At 35.0% G+C, this 16,038-nt stretch overlaps 1 protein-coding gene across 1 annotated transcript in view; it reads right to left on the bottom strand.

Moving 5' to 3' along the window:
* The window catches only part of LOC143250597 (pleckstrin homology domain-containing family G member 7-like), a 187,858-nt gene that overhangs the window by 105,366 nt on the left and 66,454 nt on the right, over positions 1 to 16,038 (bottom strand). Inside the window, exon 2 of the mRNA XM_076501402.1 lies at positions 968 to 2,050. Coding sequence (XP_076357517.1) covers positions 968 to 2,021 — 1,054 coding nt within the window. The 5' untranslated portion in view covers positions 2,022 to 2,050. The remainder of the gene's footprint in view (positions 1 to 967; positions 2,051 to 16,038) is intronic.

Below are 16,038 nucleotides of genomic sequence, written 5' to 3'. Positions count from 1 at the left end.
TTTACAATATTGGTAAAAGAGATGAAAACGTGAACTGAACCATACTGATAGTATTTATTATCGTGTTGAAAACTATTTGTGCTGATACAGAATGTTGTGAGTCATGTTATCCTGAGTTTATCAGTTAGGTGCGTTCCAATAAATTTAAAACTATTAGCGAAGATCTATACTATTTCAGGTGACGGTACATTACTGTATACACTAATAATTGTGTCTTGCAAGACTATAGAGCGCTAACTAGGTTATTAAATGTGGAGATTTTGGATTTTTCAGGTTCATGATGATAATTTGTTTACCAGATACCTCACTACGAAATGGAATAGTGAATTTCTACGACAGAGAAGATGCCCGTATAAGTAATTACTTATCCTTAGTTTTCCATATAGCGTATAGATTTGTCTGGGATGAAGGTGTTAATAGCATACAATCCTGACTGTAACCACCATAAAATATAGTCCGGATATTCCTTCATAACAGAGCAGGTTTACAACCAACTTATAAAATATAAACTAATTAGTAAGATATTAATTCGAAATTAAACAAGTAATCCTGGGGCTTGGCATGGCCAAGCGCGTAAGGCGTGCGACTCGTAATCTCAGGGTCGCGGGTTCGCGCCCGCGTCGTGCCAAACATGCTCGCCCTCCCAGCCGTGGGGGCGTTATAATGTGACGGTCAATCCCACTATTCGTTGGTACAAGGGTAGCCCAAGAGTTGGCGGTGGGTGGTGATGACTAGCTGCCTTCCCTCTAGTCTTACACTACTAAATTAGGGACGGCTAGCACAGATAGCCTTCGAGTAGCTTTGTGCGAAATTCCAAAACAAACAAACAAGGCAATCCTGTTGGCTATTAATATCGATGATAATGTCATTTATAATATTTGAATCATTTTCAGGCCTCAAACGAACATTATTTTTCTAATTTTGCACTATAACAGACTAGTGAATGGTTATTTCATGTTAATCTTACCGTTTCCAGATGGAAGATTCAAATGAAAGCGACCGTCTAAAGCACTGTTACAAGTTAGGTTAAGATATTTCTGTATCGTGTCTACGTTAAAATAATTGGTCATCTTTATTTCAGGTGTTTGTGGAGTGGTTTCGTCCAAGGAGTCAGGGGCCGAACTTGTGTCTTTACGTACAAAACGTAATTTTCGGAGTTCTGCTGCAGTAGGTTTGCGCATAATCAAACTCGGATTGCTTACAACACCGGGCGGATGAATTGGTATCTCGTGAGAAGGCGTAACTGTACGGGAATTCGGAGCGCTGGAATTTTTTGTCATTTCACATGAAACAGGAGAAATAAGCTCACTTGAAGGGACAACTTCCAAACTCGGGGTCAGAGTTTGCACGTGATGGGGCACATAGAGATGTGACTGATCAATTCGGCTGTCGTCCATCGACATCTGATGGACTAATTTAGATCTACACTTGCCACGCTCTAAAGACATGGATCGCTGAAGACCGGAACTGCATTTCCGGCGAGAAAGTATCTCCTTAGGCAAGCCTGGACGTCCTTGTGGCTGCTCCGAGCTGGACGGAACAATCATGTATTTTGGAACAGATTTTGGCACATTTTTGTAAGAGACGGCACTATGACATCGACTCATCTCTTCAGTCTTTCCCAGCTTGTTACCCCATCGTGAATCAAGTTGGACGTTGCTCCTACTTAGTGCCTCGGAAGAATCCGTCAAAGAAAGTGAAGAAGAAACTTCTTCTGGGGACATATCGCACTGAATAGCAATATTTCTTTGCCACGGGAATCGTGGATCTGTTTGGTAGGAGTTTACGTCCAGTTCACAACAGTGTGCATCTTCCGATAGGGTATAAAATAGATTAGAATGTTCAGTTGGAAGTCTGGGAGCCACACGTAAGCATCCAGAAATTGACTGTCGCTCCGGAAAGCGTTCTGTCTTTGTAACAGGAGGATCCCTCAGGTTTTCTGATAAACTTCTTTTAGATCCAAATTTTTCACGTAGAGACTTCGCTCTAGTGGAGAACGGGGAAGATTTACATAGGTTCATCTTCTTCAAGTGAGGAAAGCGAATTTATTCTGTAAAAAAAAAAGAAATATATATATATATATTTATATTATTAACTTGGTCACGCTAATCTTTAAACCTATCTATTAATGAATACTTTCAATCCAAGTACTCAATTCCATGTTTTACTTATTAATATATTCGACTTTTATTTAAGCCAACACTATCTTACACATTTTAAATTATGTATTTCTTTGTCACTTTGACTTTTGAACTGAAGGACAAACAGGTCACTAACTTATCATTATTAAATTGAAGAGTTATATTTTTTCATTAGAGTTTATTGGCCTCATTTTGAACATTTATGTCGTAAATCGAGTAGCAACAAACTTATCTAAAAAATATCCTTTCAACATTTACATTCCGGGTCTACAACTTTAAACGTAAAAATCAAAACGTTTCTGATTGTGGTCATAAATGAAATAGATTTGTTTCAGTTTCATTTCGCTTCTATGGTCAGCAAAAATGTTTAATTTTGAATGCTGTAATTTATAGTTACATGTAATTTTCGTATTCAACTTTCACTTGTGTCTGATATTTCAGGAAGTTCTATATGTATATAAGGTATTTGTAATTGTTTTGTCTTCCGAACTGAACGCTTTTTTTTAGGTGCACTTTGGTCTCAAGTATATGAACCTTGTTCGAATCCATATGATACCACAAAATATTTGCGTTATAAGTGTGATAGTTAGTTCCTTAGCATGGATAATGGGTAGCAGGGTGCTTCTGACTGCCTGCTAACCCTTTAAACAATAGCTCGAAGTTAGGGTTGGTGGCAATAGCTTATGTAGCTTTGTCGTTATTGTTGTTTTTTTTTAATTAAGCACAAAGCTGCACAATGAACTATCTGTGCTCTGCCCACTACGGGTATCGAAATCCGGTTTTTAGCGTTGTAAGTCCACAGACAAACCGCTGATCCACTGGATGGCGTAGCTTTGTCATAAATAAAAAATACACATACTCTTTCTTATATGCACATGACATTCAACCACCTGAAGTATGATCGTAGTTCTATTTCTAAATTGTTGTTATAGAAAACAAATATCAGATAATCTTCACCTTTATATTATTGATCTTGAATGTTGAAGACAAAAAAATAACACAAAATTATAAACTTTGAAGAATTTAAAACATTTGTTGAAATTATCTGATAATTTGCAATTAAATTTTTTTCTTGGTCTCTCACAATTTGCGGTCATCTATAACTTCTTTCAATTTTTTTCTTACATATTTGTAAAACAAATAATTTAAATCTGAAATCCATAACAGTTTTTGTTTCTTTCCATAAGTTTTGGACCACCATCGTTTTCCTTTAATTTTAAAACTGATTAATATTACCAGCTTTTCCTTTTAATCAAATGAAGAGAAAAATCTGCAACTAGTTTTCCAGAAACACTTAGGTTCTATGACGTTCTACATGTGATTCATTATGTTTAAAGTGGTTATCACGATAATACACCCATATATCACTATATTGAAAATAGATATAACACTATGAAAACACAAAGAAAAATTGTCTATTTCTTTATCGCAGACAAATGTAAAAGTAACTATTTTCTTATTCAAATGTTTTAATGTACATCTAATACAAGGAAAATACTTAGTGTATTTTAGTTTGCTTGTGTTTTATTAATGTAAAACTACACAAATGAGTTACACTCCACAACAATTTTTTGAAAAGTTTTGCTTCCTGAAAAATTTTTGTTGATTGTGACAGATACCTGGTGGGCCTGGCATGGCCAAGCGCGTAAGGCGTGTGACTCGTAATCTGAGGGTCGTTTATGTTTCTAATATGCTATTAAGTTCAACATAATTAAAAGTGTTTTGCTCCTGATTTTTGTTTGTATTCAATGTCCGGTGCATCATCTTGCAGTGTCCAACAGTAGTCAGCAAAAAGCCAAAAATCTATAAGGAACACCCAACAGTATTCAAGAAGCATAAACATTGTTGTGCAGTGTTATCTGCGTTTTGTCTACCACGGAGAATCGAGCCTCGTATTTTAGCGTTGTAAGAGACTTGCCTAATGATAAACTTAACTGAACTTAAAGCTAATTACATCAGGTCTCCTCACTTTGAAATATGATTTTTTTTTCAACTAGCCATTTAAAGAAAAAAAAACACTTGTTTAAAGACAACGCAGGCTTGAGTAATTTCAAAGAGAAATGTAATTTTTAACTAATAGTTATGCTTAACAAATTATTGTATAAAATAATCAGACACTGCAGTATTTAAAGACACATGCCTATTTTACATCAGATATGTAGCGTCTTATCAATTCTTTTTTTTTCCTATAAATTTAAATGTTGTAAGAACCTTTTTGATATGCAGATACGCCATGCATTTCTAGCTCTGAAAAACGGTTACCGCAGAGTTTCAAATTCATTCAAAATATAAACCGCATCTCTGATGCATGCGAAAATATATGTAATACGATGTTTTATATACTATAAACAGCGGCGTCCCCGCCCAAAATCAGTAATGTTTCCGTTGTAAACCATTTCATACCAAAATCATGTTTGCAAGTGATAAAAGGAAAATCAATATTTTCCTTACTTATTATTAATAATTTATTTAAAATGACAAAAATGTTTGCAAGGATTGGGTAAATGTGAGAGCAAAACAAAACAAAACTTCTAGACCAAAGTGATTGATTTGTTAGGTTTCCATCATCTCTAACTCTTCTGTTTCTTCCGTCCTTAATTTTGGGCTCTTCTGCCAAAAAGACAGCCATTTCTTTCGAGTGGCGAACCACAGAATTTGGAAAACAATGATGTAATATGTTTACACACACACATATACGTACAAAAATATGCTTAGATACATATAGATACATAAAAATAATAGGATTCTTCTCATTATTAGTATTGTTAACAGTGGGTATCCTTTAGCCCGTGGGACTCACAAGCGTATTAATTGTTGTTGAGTAGCATGGTGGGTTCTCACAAACAGATGGTATTGAACACCAATGACTCCAGGCTTTTCTAACAACGACGTCAATATAAAGTATGGGTATTTCGGCTTTATCCATTTTTCAGGTTCTAAGGACAAAAATAAAGATATACAATCAAGGAGATTAATATATAAGTGGCAGACAGACATATAGGGGAGAAATGAATGAACAGGCCTAGAGAGATTACTGAAATGGGAAATAGGCAGAGAAATAGAGAATGAAAGACTCATAATACGAAGGTCGCGGGCTCGAATTCCCGTCACATAAAACATGTTCGCCCTTTCAGCCGTGGGTAGTTATAATGTAACGGTCAATCCCACTATTCGTTTGTAAAATAGTAGCCCAAGAGTTGGCGGTGGGTGGTGATCATTAGCTGCCTTCCCTCTAGTCTTACACTGCTGAATTAGGGGCGGCTAGCGCAGATAGCCCTTGTGTAGTTTTGCGCGAAATTCTAAAATAAACAAACAGAGAGTAGAGAAGTACTAGTATTCAGCCAAGGACAGACATACAAGCAGAATAACAAACTGAGGGATGGACTGGTTAACGAACAAAGATACGGGTATGGGTGGAAATGAAGCATTTGAGAACTAAATGGTCGCATTTCCAAGTACTAAAGATACATGGAAATATGTGATTCGAAAGTCGTTTTTGTCATATGACACCAATAATACTTTGTTTAACGAACCTGTACAATAAATACTTTATGTAGAAAGCTTAGCATGTGTATCACTGTATCGTGTCAATGAGCAAGTTAGAGCGTGAAATAGAATGATTAAATAAAGATAACTGAAGAGACTATTTAGGTACGAAAGATTGAAAGAAGATGAAGAAATAGATATGGAAAGAAAGTTACCCCTGTTGGATCAGTTTCTGTACTCAGGACGCTCAAATCTCGGTTTTTATTTCCCGTAATGGATAGAACGCAGAAAACCTGCACCAAAAAGTTATCAACAGAAAAAATGAGAAGGCGAATTACAAAGGTTTAACTTAATAATATAAGATGACTCAAAGAACGTTAAACAAATATAATCTTCTGTTGAAACATAAACTTGCTGTCACCAAACCTAATCTTCTGTTGAAACATAAACTTGCTGTTACCAGACATAACCTTCTATTGAAACATAAACTTGCTGTTACCAGACACAATCTTCTGTTGAAATATAAACTTGCTGTTACCAGACTTAAACTTCTATTGAAATATAAACTTGCTGTTACCAGACACAATCTTCTGTTGAAATATAAACTTGCTGTTACCAGACTTAAACTTCTATTGAAATATAAACTTGCTGTTACCAGACACAATCTTCTGTTGAAATATAAACTTGCTGTTGCTAGACATAATCTTCTATTGAAATATAAACGTGCTGTTACCAGACATAACCTTCTATTGAAATATAAACTTGCTGTTACCAGACACAATCTTCTATTGAAATATAAACGTGCTGTTACCAGACTTAAACTTCTATTGAAATATAAACTTGCTGTTACCAGACACAATCTTCTGTTGAAACATAAACTTGCTGTTACCAGACTTAAACTTCTATTGAAATATAAACTTGCTGTTACCAGACACAATCTTCTATTGAAATATAAACTTGCTGTTACCAGACACAATCTTCTGTTGAAATATAAACTTGCTGTTGCTAGACATAACCTTCTATTGAAACATAAACTTGCTGTTACCAAACCTAATCTTCTGTTGAAACATAAACTTGCTGTTACCAGACTTAAACTTCTATTGAAATATAAACTTGCTGTTGCTAGACATAATCTTCTGTTGAAATATAAACGTTCTGTTACCAGACATAACCTTCTATTGAAACATAAACTTGCTGTTACCAGACTTAAACTTCTATTGAAATATAAACTTGCTGTTACCAGACACAATCTTCTGTTGAAATATAAACTTGCTGTTGCTAGACATAACCTTCTATTGAAACATAAACTTGCTGTTACCAAACCTAATCTTCTGTTGAAACATAAACTTGCTGTTACCAGACATAACCTTCTATTGAAATATAAACGTGCTGTTACCAGACATAACCTTCTATTGAAATATAAACGTGCTGTTACCAGACTTAAACTTCTATTGAAATATAAACTTGCTGTTACCAGACACAATCTTCTGTTGAAACATAAACTTGCTGTTACCAGACTTAAACTTCTATTGAAATATAAACTTGCTGTTACCAGACACAATCTTCTATTGAAATATAAACTTGCTGTTACCAGACACAATCTTCTGTTGAAATATAAACTTGCTGTTGCTAGACATAACCTTCTATTGAAACATAAACTTGCTGTTACCAAACCTAATCTTCTGTTGAAACATAAACTTGCTGTTACCAGACTTAAACTTCTATTGAAATATAAACTTGCTGTTGCTAGACATAATCTTCTGTTGAAATATAAACGTTCTGTTACCAGACATAACCTTCTATTGAAACATAAACTTGCTGTTACCAGACTTAAACTTCTATTGAAATATAAACTTGCTGTTACCAGACACAATCTTCTGTTGAAATATAAACTTGCTGTTGCTAGACATAACCTTCTATTGAAACATAAACTTGCTGTTACCAAACCTAATCTTCTGTTGAAACATAAACTTGCTGTTACCAGACTTAAACTTCTATTGAAATATAAACTTGCTGTTGCTAGACATAATCTTCTGTTGAAATATAAACGTTCTGTTACCAGACATAACCTTCTATTGAAATATAAACTTGCTGTTGCTAGACATAATCTTCTATTGAAACATAAACTTGCTGTTACCAGACGTAATCTTCTGTTGAAACATAAACTTGCTGTTGCTAGACATAATCTTCTATTGAAACATAAACTTGCTGTTACCAGACGTAATCTTCTGTTGAAACATAAACTTGCTGTTGCTAGACATAATCTTCTATTGAAACATAAACTTGCTGTTACCAGACGTAATCTTCTGTTGAAGCATAAACTTGCTGTTGCTAGACATAATCTTCTATTGAAACATAAACTTGCTGTTACCAGACGTAATCTTCTGTTGAAACATAAACTTGCTGTTGCTAGACATAATCTTCTATTGAAATATAAACGTGCTGTTACCAGACATAACCTTCTATTGAAATATAAACTTGCTGTTGCTAGACATAATCTTCTATTGAAACATAAACTTGCTGTTACCAGACGTAATCTTCTGTTGAAACATAAACTTGCTGTTGCTAGACATAATCTTCTATTGAAACATAAACTTGCTGTTACCAGACGTAATCTTCTGTTGAAAGATAAACTTGCTGTTGCTAGACATAATCTTCTATTGAAACATAAACTTGCTGTTACCAGACATAACCTTCTGTTGAAACATATTGTTACTGATTTAAGAGTCTCACTGTTGCAAAAGTGGAATTATCTGCGATTATTCAGTAGTAAAATAATTGGCTACATATATGAACTTTGTCTAAAATTTCGAAGACCTTACGAAATGTTTCAAACGGATTGGCTATGATCACGCACATTTACCATTAGACTAGACTTACAAGTAGGAGTTGGTATTCCATGAAACACAAATTAAGCTTTAAAGATTGGTTTGCTCATTCCAACTTCAAACATTACAGACATGTAGATAGCTGATATGTTTATTCCTATTGTTCATTTATGTAACTATTTATTTCGTAAATTACACAGTAGCAAAGCAAAATGGTAATTTGTTTATATGATGAGGTTACCTTTTTAGAATCAAAGACAACGGTTTTGTTTTTATAAAGTTTAATAGCGAGTTTAGTTTCACTAAGAAAATATAAATAATATAAATATATTATTTACTGATAGCGTTGTTGGTGAGAAACAAAATTAACACATTAAGAATTACTTCCTTTGTTATATTAAAATGGTTTGAATAAACTGTGGTTTATTCATTTTAAATTATTCTAAAGGAGCTCATTGACAAACAGCGCTATCTGTTTTAATAGCTTGTTTGTTCACAATGTTTTCTAAAAAATACGCATAGAGCTGTGTGTCTGTGCATACTTGTCCTCAAATATGAACTGATAAACTAGAAGTGAAGGCATATAGTCACTCTTAACAGCTAAAAATTACGTATTTTGGCGATAATAAAATTTATCTTGTTAACCTAACCACTGTGATGTTGTAACAGAAGTCAATTAGATCGTCATACATGTCATGACAAACTGCGAAAACTGACCCAGTGACGAATGACCTTAACTTTGCAAAATTATGGAACGAACTAAGAGAAACATAAGTGCCAGAAATTAGAATCGCTTGTTTAGTTTTTCTCTCAACTGAAATAACCTAAATATATTTATCTATTTCATTAACTTAAATATTCATGAGTAGAAGTACTGGTTTGCCAAACGATGTATTGTGAAAAGTACATCTACAACGTGTATTACATCGATATAATAAATGGTTTCTTATGAACGTAGGCCCGGCATGGCCAAGCGTGTTAAGGCATTCGGCTCCTAATCCGAGAATCGCGGGTTCGAATCCAGCCGTGGGGGCGTTATAATGTTACGGTCAATCCCACTATTCGTTGATAAAAGAGTAGCCCAAGAGTTGGCGGTGGGTGATGATGACTACTTGGCTTCCCTCTAGTCTTACAGTGCTAAATTAGGGACGGCTAGCACAGATAGCCCTCGAGTAGCTTTGTGTGAAATTTAAAAACAAACAAACAAACCTTTTTCACCCAATTCTTCAGATGTAATCAAAACTATCTTTCTATATTCACCATTGCATAATCGCATTAGTAGTGGAAATATGATTTGGTGAAGATAAGCATACTTCAATTGTCAAGTATACTTATCCCATGGTCGAAAGATTCAATGTTTTGTCTTAATAGTTTAGAGATAAAATTCCGCACTAGATTTCCAGTTCGGAAGTGCACTACTTTCCACAAATCAACTTTGCCTAACATGAGGAAAATGAATTTAAGAAAAATCGGTCGCAAAAACTACAGTAGATAATATCTAAAGTTGGGAAACAAGATACGTTTCACGAGAGGAAATTAGTCACAAAACAATGCATCTTGTAATTATCATTACCTAATTGGCCAATTATGGTGTTCCAATAAGATAACTTTTATAGTAGTACTTTAACATAAATCTGTTGTAGTTAACCATAGATCACGCACTTGTTTCAATACAAGCACTCAGTAGAGCAGCTCTTAACAACACACATAGCCCTGTGTGAAACGCATTTTGTTATACATGACTTATCACCCATTCAAAGACAGAGCTGAAAAATACTTCATATCAGTTACGCCTGAAACACTGTGTGTACCTTATAACACACAGTTGAAATGCATTTCATATTAGTAGTTTGTGTTGTGCCCACTAGGAGTATTGATACCTGGTCTTTAGTCTCTTACAAATATACAGGGTTAACGCTTTCCCCCTTAATATTATAAATTAAGGTCTTCTTTTGTGTTAAGATATATTTACATAAAATAAAAATTAAAATCCATAATTACACTAAATTAGAATCCATAATTACACTATACTGGACAACTTATTGTTTTCTCAAAGAATTAACTTTCATTCGATTTAGGCAAATTCTTGCTCACATTCGCCTAAATTTTACAAATTGCTGGTGTCTCAAAAATAAATTTTTACAGTGATAATACACGCTAAAAAGACCGACATGGAGAGGGGAGTTATATGCGAATGCCTACCACTATGTCACTCCTCAAAGGAGGGCTGTGAAATACAAGTCAGATTTGATGACATTCTGTTTGTCGGTTCACCATTTATATGCGGACACACTCGCGCGCGCAAACACAGAGACTTTTATTAAACAATAGTTTGATTAAAAACTTGCTTTTATCCACTTAATACTATATTAATAACTACGAATACAATTAATACCTGTCCGAAATATCTACACTGGTATCGATCAAAGTATTTTATTATGCAAATAACTTCTGTTGATAAAGTTTATAAGATAACTTTGTTTCTGACCGGAATATCCATATTTTTATCATTCAAGTAAATTTTGTATCTGCCAAAATTATTAATATTAATGATTCTCGAGTTAATTTGGGATTTACCGAAATCACCCACGTTTATAGTTTTAAGTAGGCTGTCTGGCTCAAATATTCACATCAGTAGCTTTTAAGTGGAGATTCTATCTTAATAAATGGCCCGGTTGAATACTAACATCGAAATATAAGTGAAATAACAAAAACAAAACGAAAAACAAATGGCAAATCAGGTGGTTTTTGTCATACTGAACAATTAGACTATGTAACACAAATGTTGTTCTCATTAAGTATGTGTTATTTCTTAATTGCTTATGTTGTAAAAGTACACAAAATGGCCATTATTCCCTTCAAACTTTGCTTTTGTGACCTGGATAATCAAATTTAGAAATTAACCTATTTTCTATGTAAAAACGGGCAAATTTGCACATTTTAATTTACATAAGATCTGAATAAAACAACATATGAATCAAGATTTACATGTATTTATACTAAAATTATACAAAAATGTTTAGAAGTGAGTAGTTTTTCGAGATTTGCAACTGTGATGTAAATCACTTTCACGTATTAGCCCCTCAAATACAGTCTCCCATCATGTTTTCGTTATACGCTCTTTGGTAGTGGCGTTCAAAGTCCAGTATGTCTTGGTGGAAGCGCTTGTCTTGCTCCTCTGAGTATGCTCCCATGTTCTTCTTGAATTTATCAAGATGAGCGTCGAAAATATGGACTTTCAGGGACATCCTGCAGCCCATTATGCCGTAGTTCTTCACCAGAGCCTCAACCAGTTCCACATAATTTTCGGCCTTGTGATTGCCCAAAAAGCTCCGAATTACTGCGACAAAGCTTCCCCGAGAAGCTCAGTAAGAAGGAAAATCAATACATCAGCTTTGCCATTTCCCTTAGACAGCTAAGGGAAGAATTATCATAGGTACTTGAAAGCTGCAGACTCCTTATTAAGTGTTGTGACAAATTATATCATAAAACCCAATTTTATGTGCAATGGTGGGAACAACACCTTCTGGATGTCCACTAGTGGCTCACACTTGACATTGTGCCTCCACATAGAGAACTCGGTCCGTTGTAGCCAATGCTTTCTGTTGTAGTGCACTACGATGTCCTTGCTGTCTCAAAGGCAAATATAATAGGGAATCTTGGTGAAGCCTCCATGGAACCCCATAAGGAATGCTACCAAGTCTCCGATAACCTCCCACCTATACTTATCATACTTCAAGGCTTCCAGCAAGATCTTGACGATGTTGTATTCCTCTTTGAGGTGCACCGAATAAGCCAGGAGAAGAGACGGATACTTTTTCCTGTTATAAAGCAGCACAGCTTTGAGGCTTCTGGATGAGCTATCAATGAAGAGGCGCCACTCGTTCGGGCTACAAGCAATTCCAAATGCCTCGCACAGACCGAATACATTGTGGCAGAAGCAGAGCCCATCTTGACGAATGAAAAAGCTTGACAAAGGTCGGTAACGCTTCCTCTGACTTGTGACTTGTACGCTTTCATTTTTGAAAATTCTTGTAAGTTCTACAACATTCTAGAAAGTTCTTGAAAATTCTTGTAAGTTCGAGAAAATTCTCTATCAATTACTCAGCACTGAATATGCTTGTAATCTTCTGGAAAATGGGTAAATTTGAAAAATTCATTATTCAGGTCACAAAAGCAAAGTTTGATGGGAAAATAGGTTTGTTTTTTTTTCATTTACTTAAGGCATAAGGAATTGGGAAATAACACTTTCTGCCCAGGAACAAGAAAAAGTAAAACTTTGTTACATAATGTTATAAAATAACGAGACCTTGAATTGAAATTTGTGCTAAATTATTTTAAAATAATTACGTTTAGAAAGTAAAATGTGAAAAAAACGTAAAAATTAATAACTAAAATAACTGTTGTTGTTTTTTTAATTAAGCATAAAGCTACACAATGGGCTATCTGTGCTCTGCCCACCACGGGTATCGAAAGCCGATCGCTGAGCCACTGGGGGGGGGCGACTAAAATAATAAACTTGTTAATGTACGAATGTTACACTGGCTGTATTCACATACGAGGTCTGTTTAAAAAATACGCGGACTGACGTCATAAAACAAAATGCACTTTATTTAGAAGTTACAGATCTGGGACCCCTTCAAAGTACTCTCCTCCCCAACGCACACACTTATCCCAACGGTGTTTCCACTTGTTAAAACAGTCCTGGTACGCTTCTTTTGTAATGTCCTCCAGCTCCTTCGTCGCATTTGCCTTAATCTCGGGAATCGTCTCAAATCTTCTTCCTTTCAAGGGTATTTTGAGTTTGGGGAACAAGAAAAAATCGCAAGGAGCAAGGTCAGGTGAGTAGGGGTGGGGAAGAACAGTGATCGAGTGTTTGGCCAAAACTCACGAGTTCTGAGGGCTGAATTTCGCAGCAACGCGGTGCATCTTCAATTTTTCGGTCAAAATCTCGTAACAAGATCCAACTGATATCCCACACTCTTCAGCAAGCTCCCTGACAGTCAGACGTCGATTTTCCCGCACCAGGGTGTTGATTTTGTCGACGTGTGGGTCGTCAGTTGACGTGGAAGGACGTCCAGGGCGCTCGTCATCTTCAATGGACTGTCGACCATCCTTAAAACGTTCATGCCACTTGAAACATGCCATACGCTTCATAGCAACATCACCGTAAGCCGTGTTAAGCATAGCAAAAGTTTCAGTCACAGATTTTCCACGTTTAACACAAAATTTCACAGCAAGTCGATGCTCCTTCAGGTCATTCATTCTGAAATCCGCCAAACGAAAAAATCGCACTTCACTTAAAACCGCGTAGTTAATACACAAATGAAGATATCTGCAATCGGGAAATGGCGTCGTAATCAGCTGATCTGTGCAAACCTAGCGACACCAAGCGGATTCCCCTGGAATCAACTGGAGCCGCGCAATTCAAACAGTCCGCGTATTTTTTGAACAGCCCTCGTAAGTAGTAAAACTATAAGAGGTTAGTTTCAAAAATTTGTAATCGCATCTGAAACTCCTATCACAACCAACGATACGACACTAAATATAAAACCATTCCCATAGTTTTAAAAAATTTGATAGAGACTAGATTTTTTTTTTACTATACTATTTTCAAATAGAATTTGTCAAAGGCAATTTTATACACAAAGACAGTATTTTCAGGCTACATACAGGCTTCTATTTATGTCTAAACAAAAGCGTAACTAAATATTTCATCGAGTTTGTATTTTTTTTTTTTTAATTTGGTTTGGTTTGTTTTGAATTTCGCGCAAAGCTACAAGAGAGCAGACTGCGATAGCCGTCCCTAATTTTACAGTGTGAGACTAGTGAGAAGGCAGATAGTCATCACCACCCACCGCCAACTCTTGGGCTACTCTTTTATCAACGAATAGTGGGGTTGACCGTAACATTATAACGCCTCCACAACGGAAAGAGCGAGCATGTTTGTATGACTGGGATTCGAACTCGCGACCCTCAGATTACGGGTTAGTAGGGAAATTTGTTAAATTATGTATTATATTTTCAAGAAAATGGGGTTGAGTCATTTTCTAATTGCGTATGTGTTGTATAACTTGCATTTTATTTTCAAGAAAAACAAATATACATTAATATTTTTTGCTCTCATATATTGGATAAGAAAAAAACCTTAATAAGTTTTGTTGTACATATTTTACTAATTTATATAGTACACATAATTGTTCATTTAATTTATGTCCGCTAAGAGTTTGCGTTATGCAAGGGATTAATAGTTTTAATTATATTAAATAAAAAAAATTTAAAATCGCACTCTACACTTTGAAGTTTTTGACACTTGGCAAGAATGAGGGTTAAATTCCACTGTTCAATTAGATAAGAGTTATCGAAGAGTTTGTGGAGTCTATCACTTCAAAATTATGGTTTATTTTTATTTGTACCAAGACCATATTTAGCTGATTTCTTGTCTCCATCGCAAGGAATCGAAGTCTGGATTTTAGCATTGTAATCCCGTAGACTTACCACTATTCACTCACTCGAAATTTAGGACGGGTATTGTATGATTATGATAGATAATCTTTGTATGTAGGTAGCTGTTGATTGAATGCCGACAGAAATGTTTCTTTATCGAGTATTTACAAATATCATTAAAAAATATTAAATTGTAATAAATTTCTCTTGTGTTAATTAAAACAAAAATATTTTTGTTAACCTGAAGATGACCTAGGAAGGTCGAAACGCTGTTCTCTGCTTATCAATAAAAGTGTTAATACCCACACCAAGTGTTTCTCGTCATCAAAAATTTGTGGACTTAGAATATTGGCATGCAGTGATTCATTCTCTGCTGTTGAACAGTAGATAACTCGCTGTGGCTTTACTGTAACACAAGTACATACCCACAGACCTTCGCACTGGAATAAAGGTGTATTCAGTGAATTACTTATCAACTGAACGTTGAAAGGTTAATTATAATACGTTTTTTTAGTTATAATACGTTTTTTTAGTTATAATACGTTTTTTAGTTATAATACGTTTTTTTTAGAACTGGTTCTTTAGAAATAGCATCAAGATTTACAACTCAATTAACTAACTGAAGTCTTTGCTTTCAATGACAAAATATGTTTCTCAATTCTTGTCGGTCAGAACATAACATCGAAATATTGAAGACCTGTTAATCATTCAAAAGACTTTGAATGCTTGTAGTAAGATTTTATGAACAATAAATCACTAAGTATTGATTTCTGCTCAAAACTCATCTAAAAACTCAGTAACTTCAAGAACATTCTAATCAACAAAACATCGGGTCTCAAGAGACGTCTTTGATTAGTTTCTTTCGAGCGAAGACGATGTGTACATTAGCTGATGGGATCCTTCTTTCCATTCTGACAACAAAGGTGAGTCTTCACTTCAGTAAACAGAAGGACCGCAAAGATCATGAGAAATCATTTCTTTTCAGCTTGTTTCTTCTTTATATATATAATTTTTTTCCTTATTTGCTCAACAATGCATACTATTAGACCATAAAATGTATCAGTAATAAAGAGTAGATTTTTACTGTTGAAAATGGCGTCTTCTTTTGTAAAACCGATAGAAAAGTGCTCGTTTAC

Source organism: Tachypleus tridentatus, chromosome 5, assembly GCF_004210375.1.
Source record: "Tachypleus tridentatus isolate NWPU-2018 chromosome 5, ASM421037v1, whole genome shotgun sequence".
In the NCBI taxonomy this organism is placed as follows: domain Eukaryota; kingdom Metazoa; phylum Arthropoda; class Merostomata; order Xiphosura; family Limulidae; genus Tachypleus; species Tachypleus tridentatus.
Note: the sequence above shows the minus strand (reverse complement) of the source record. Positions and strands in the feature narration are given on the sequence as shown.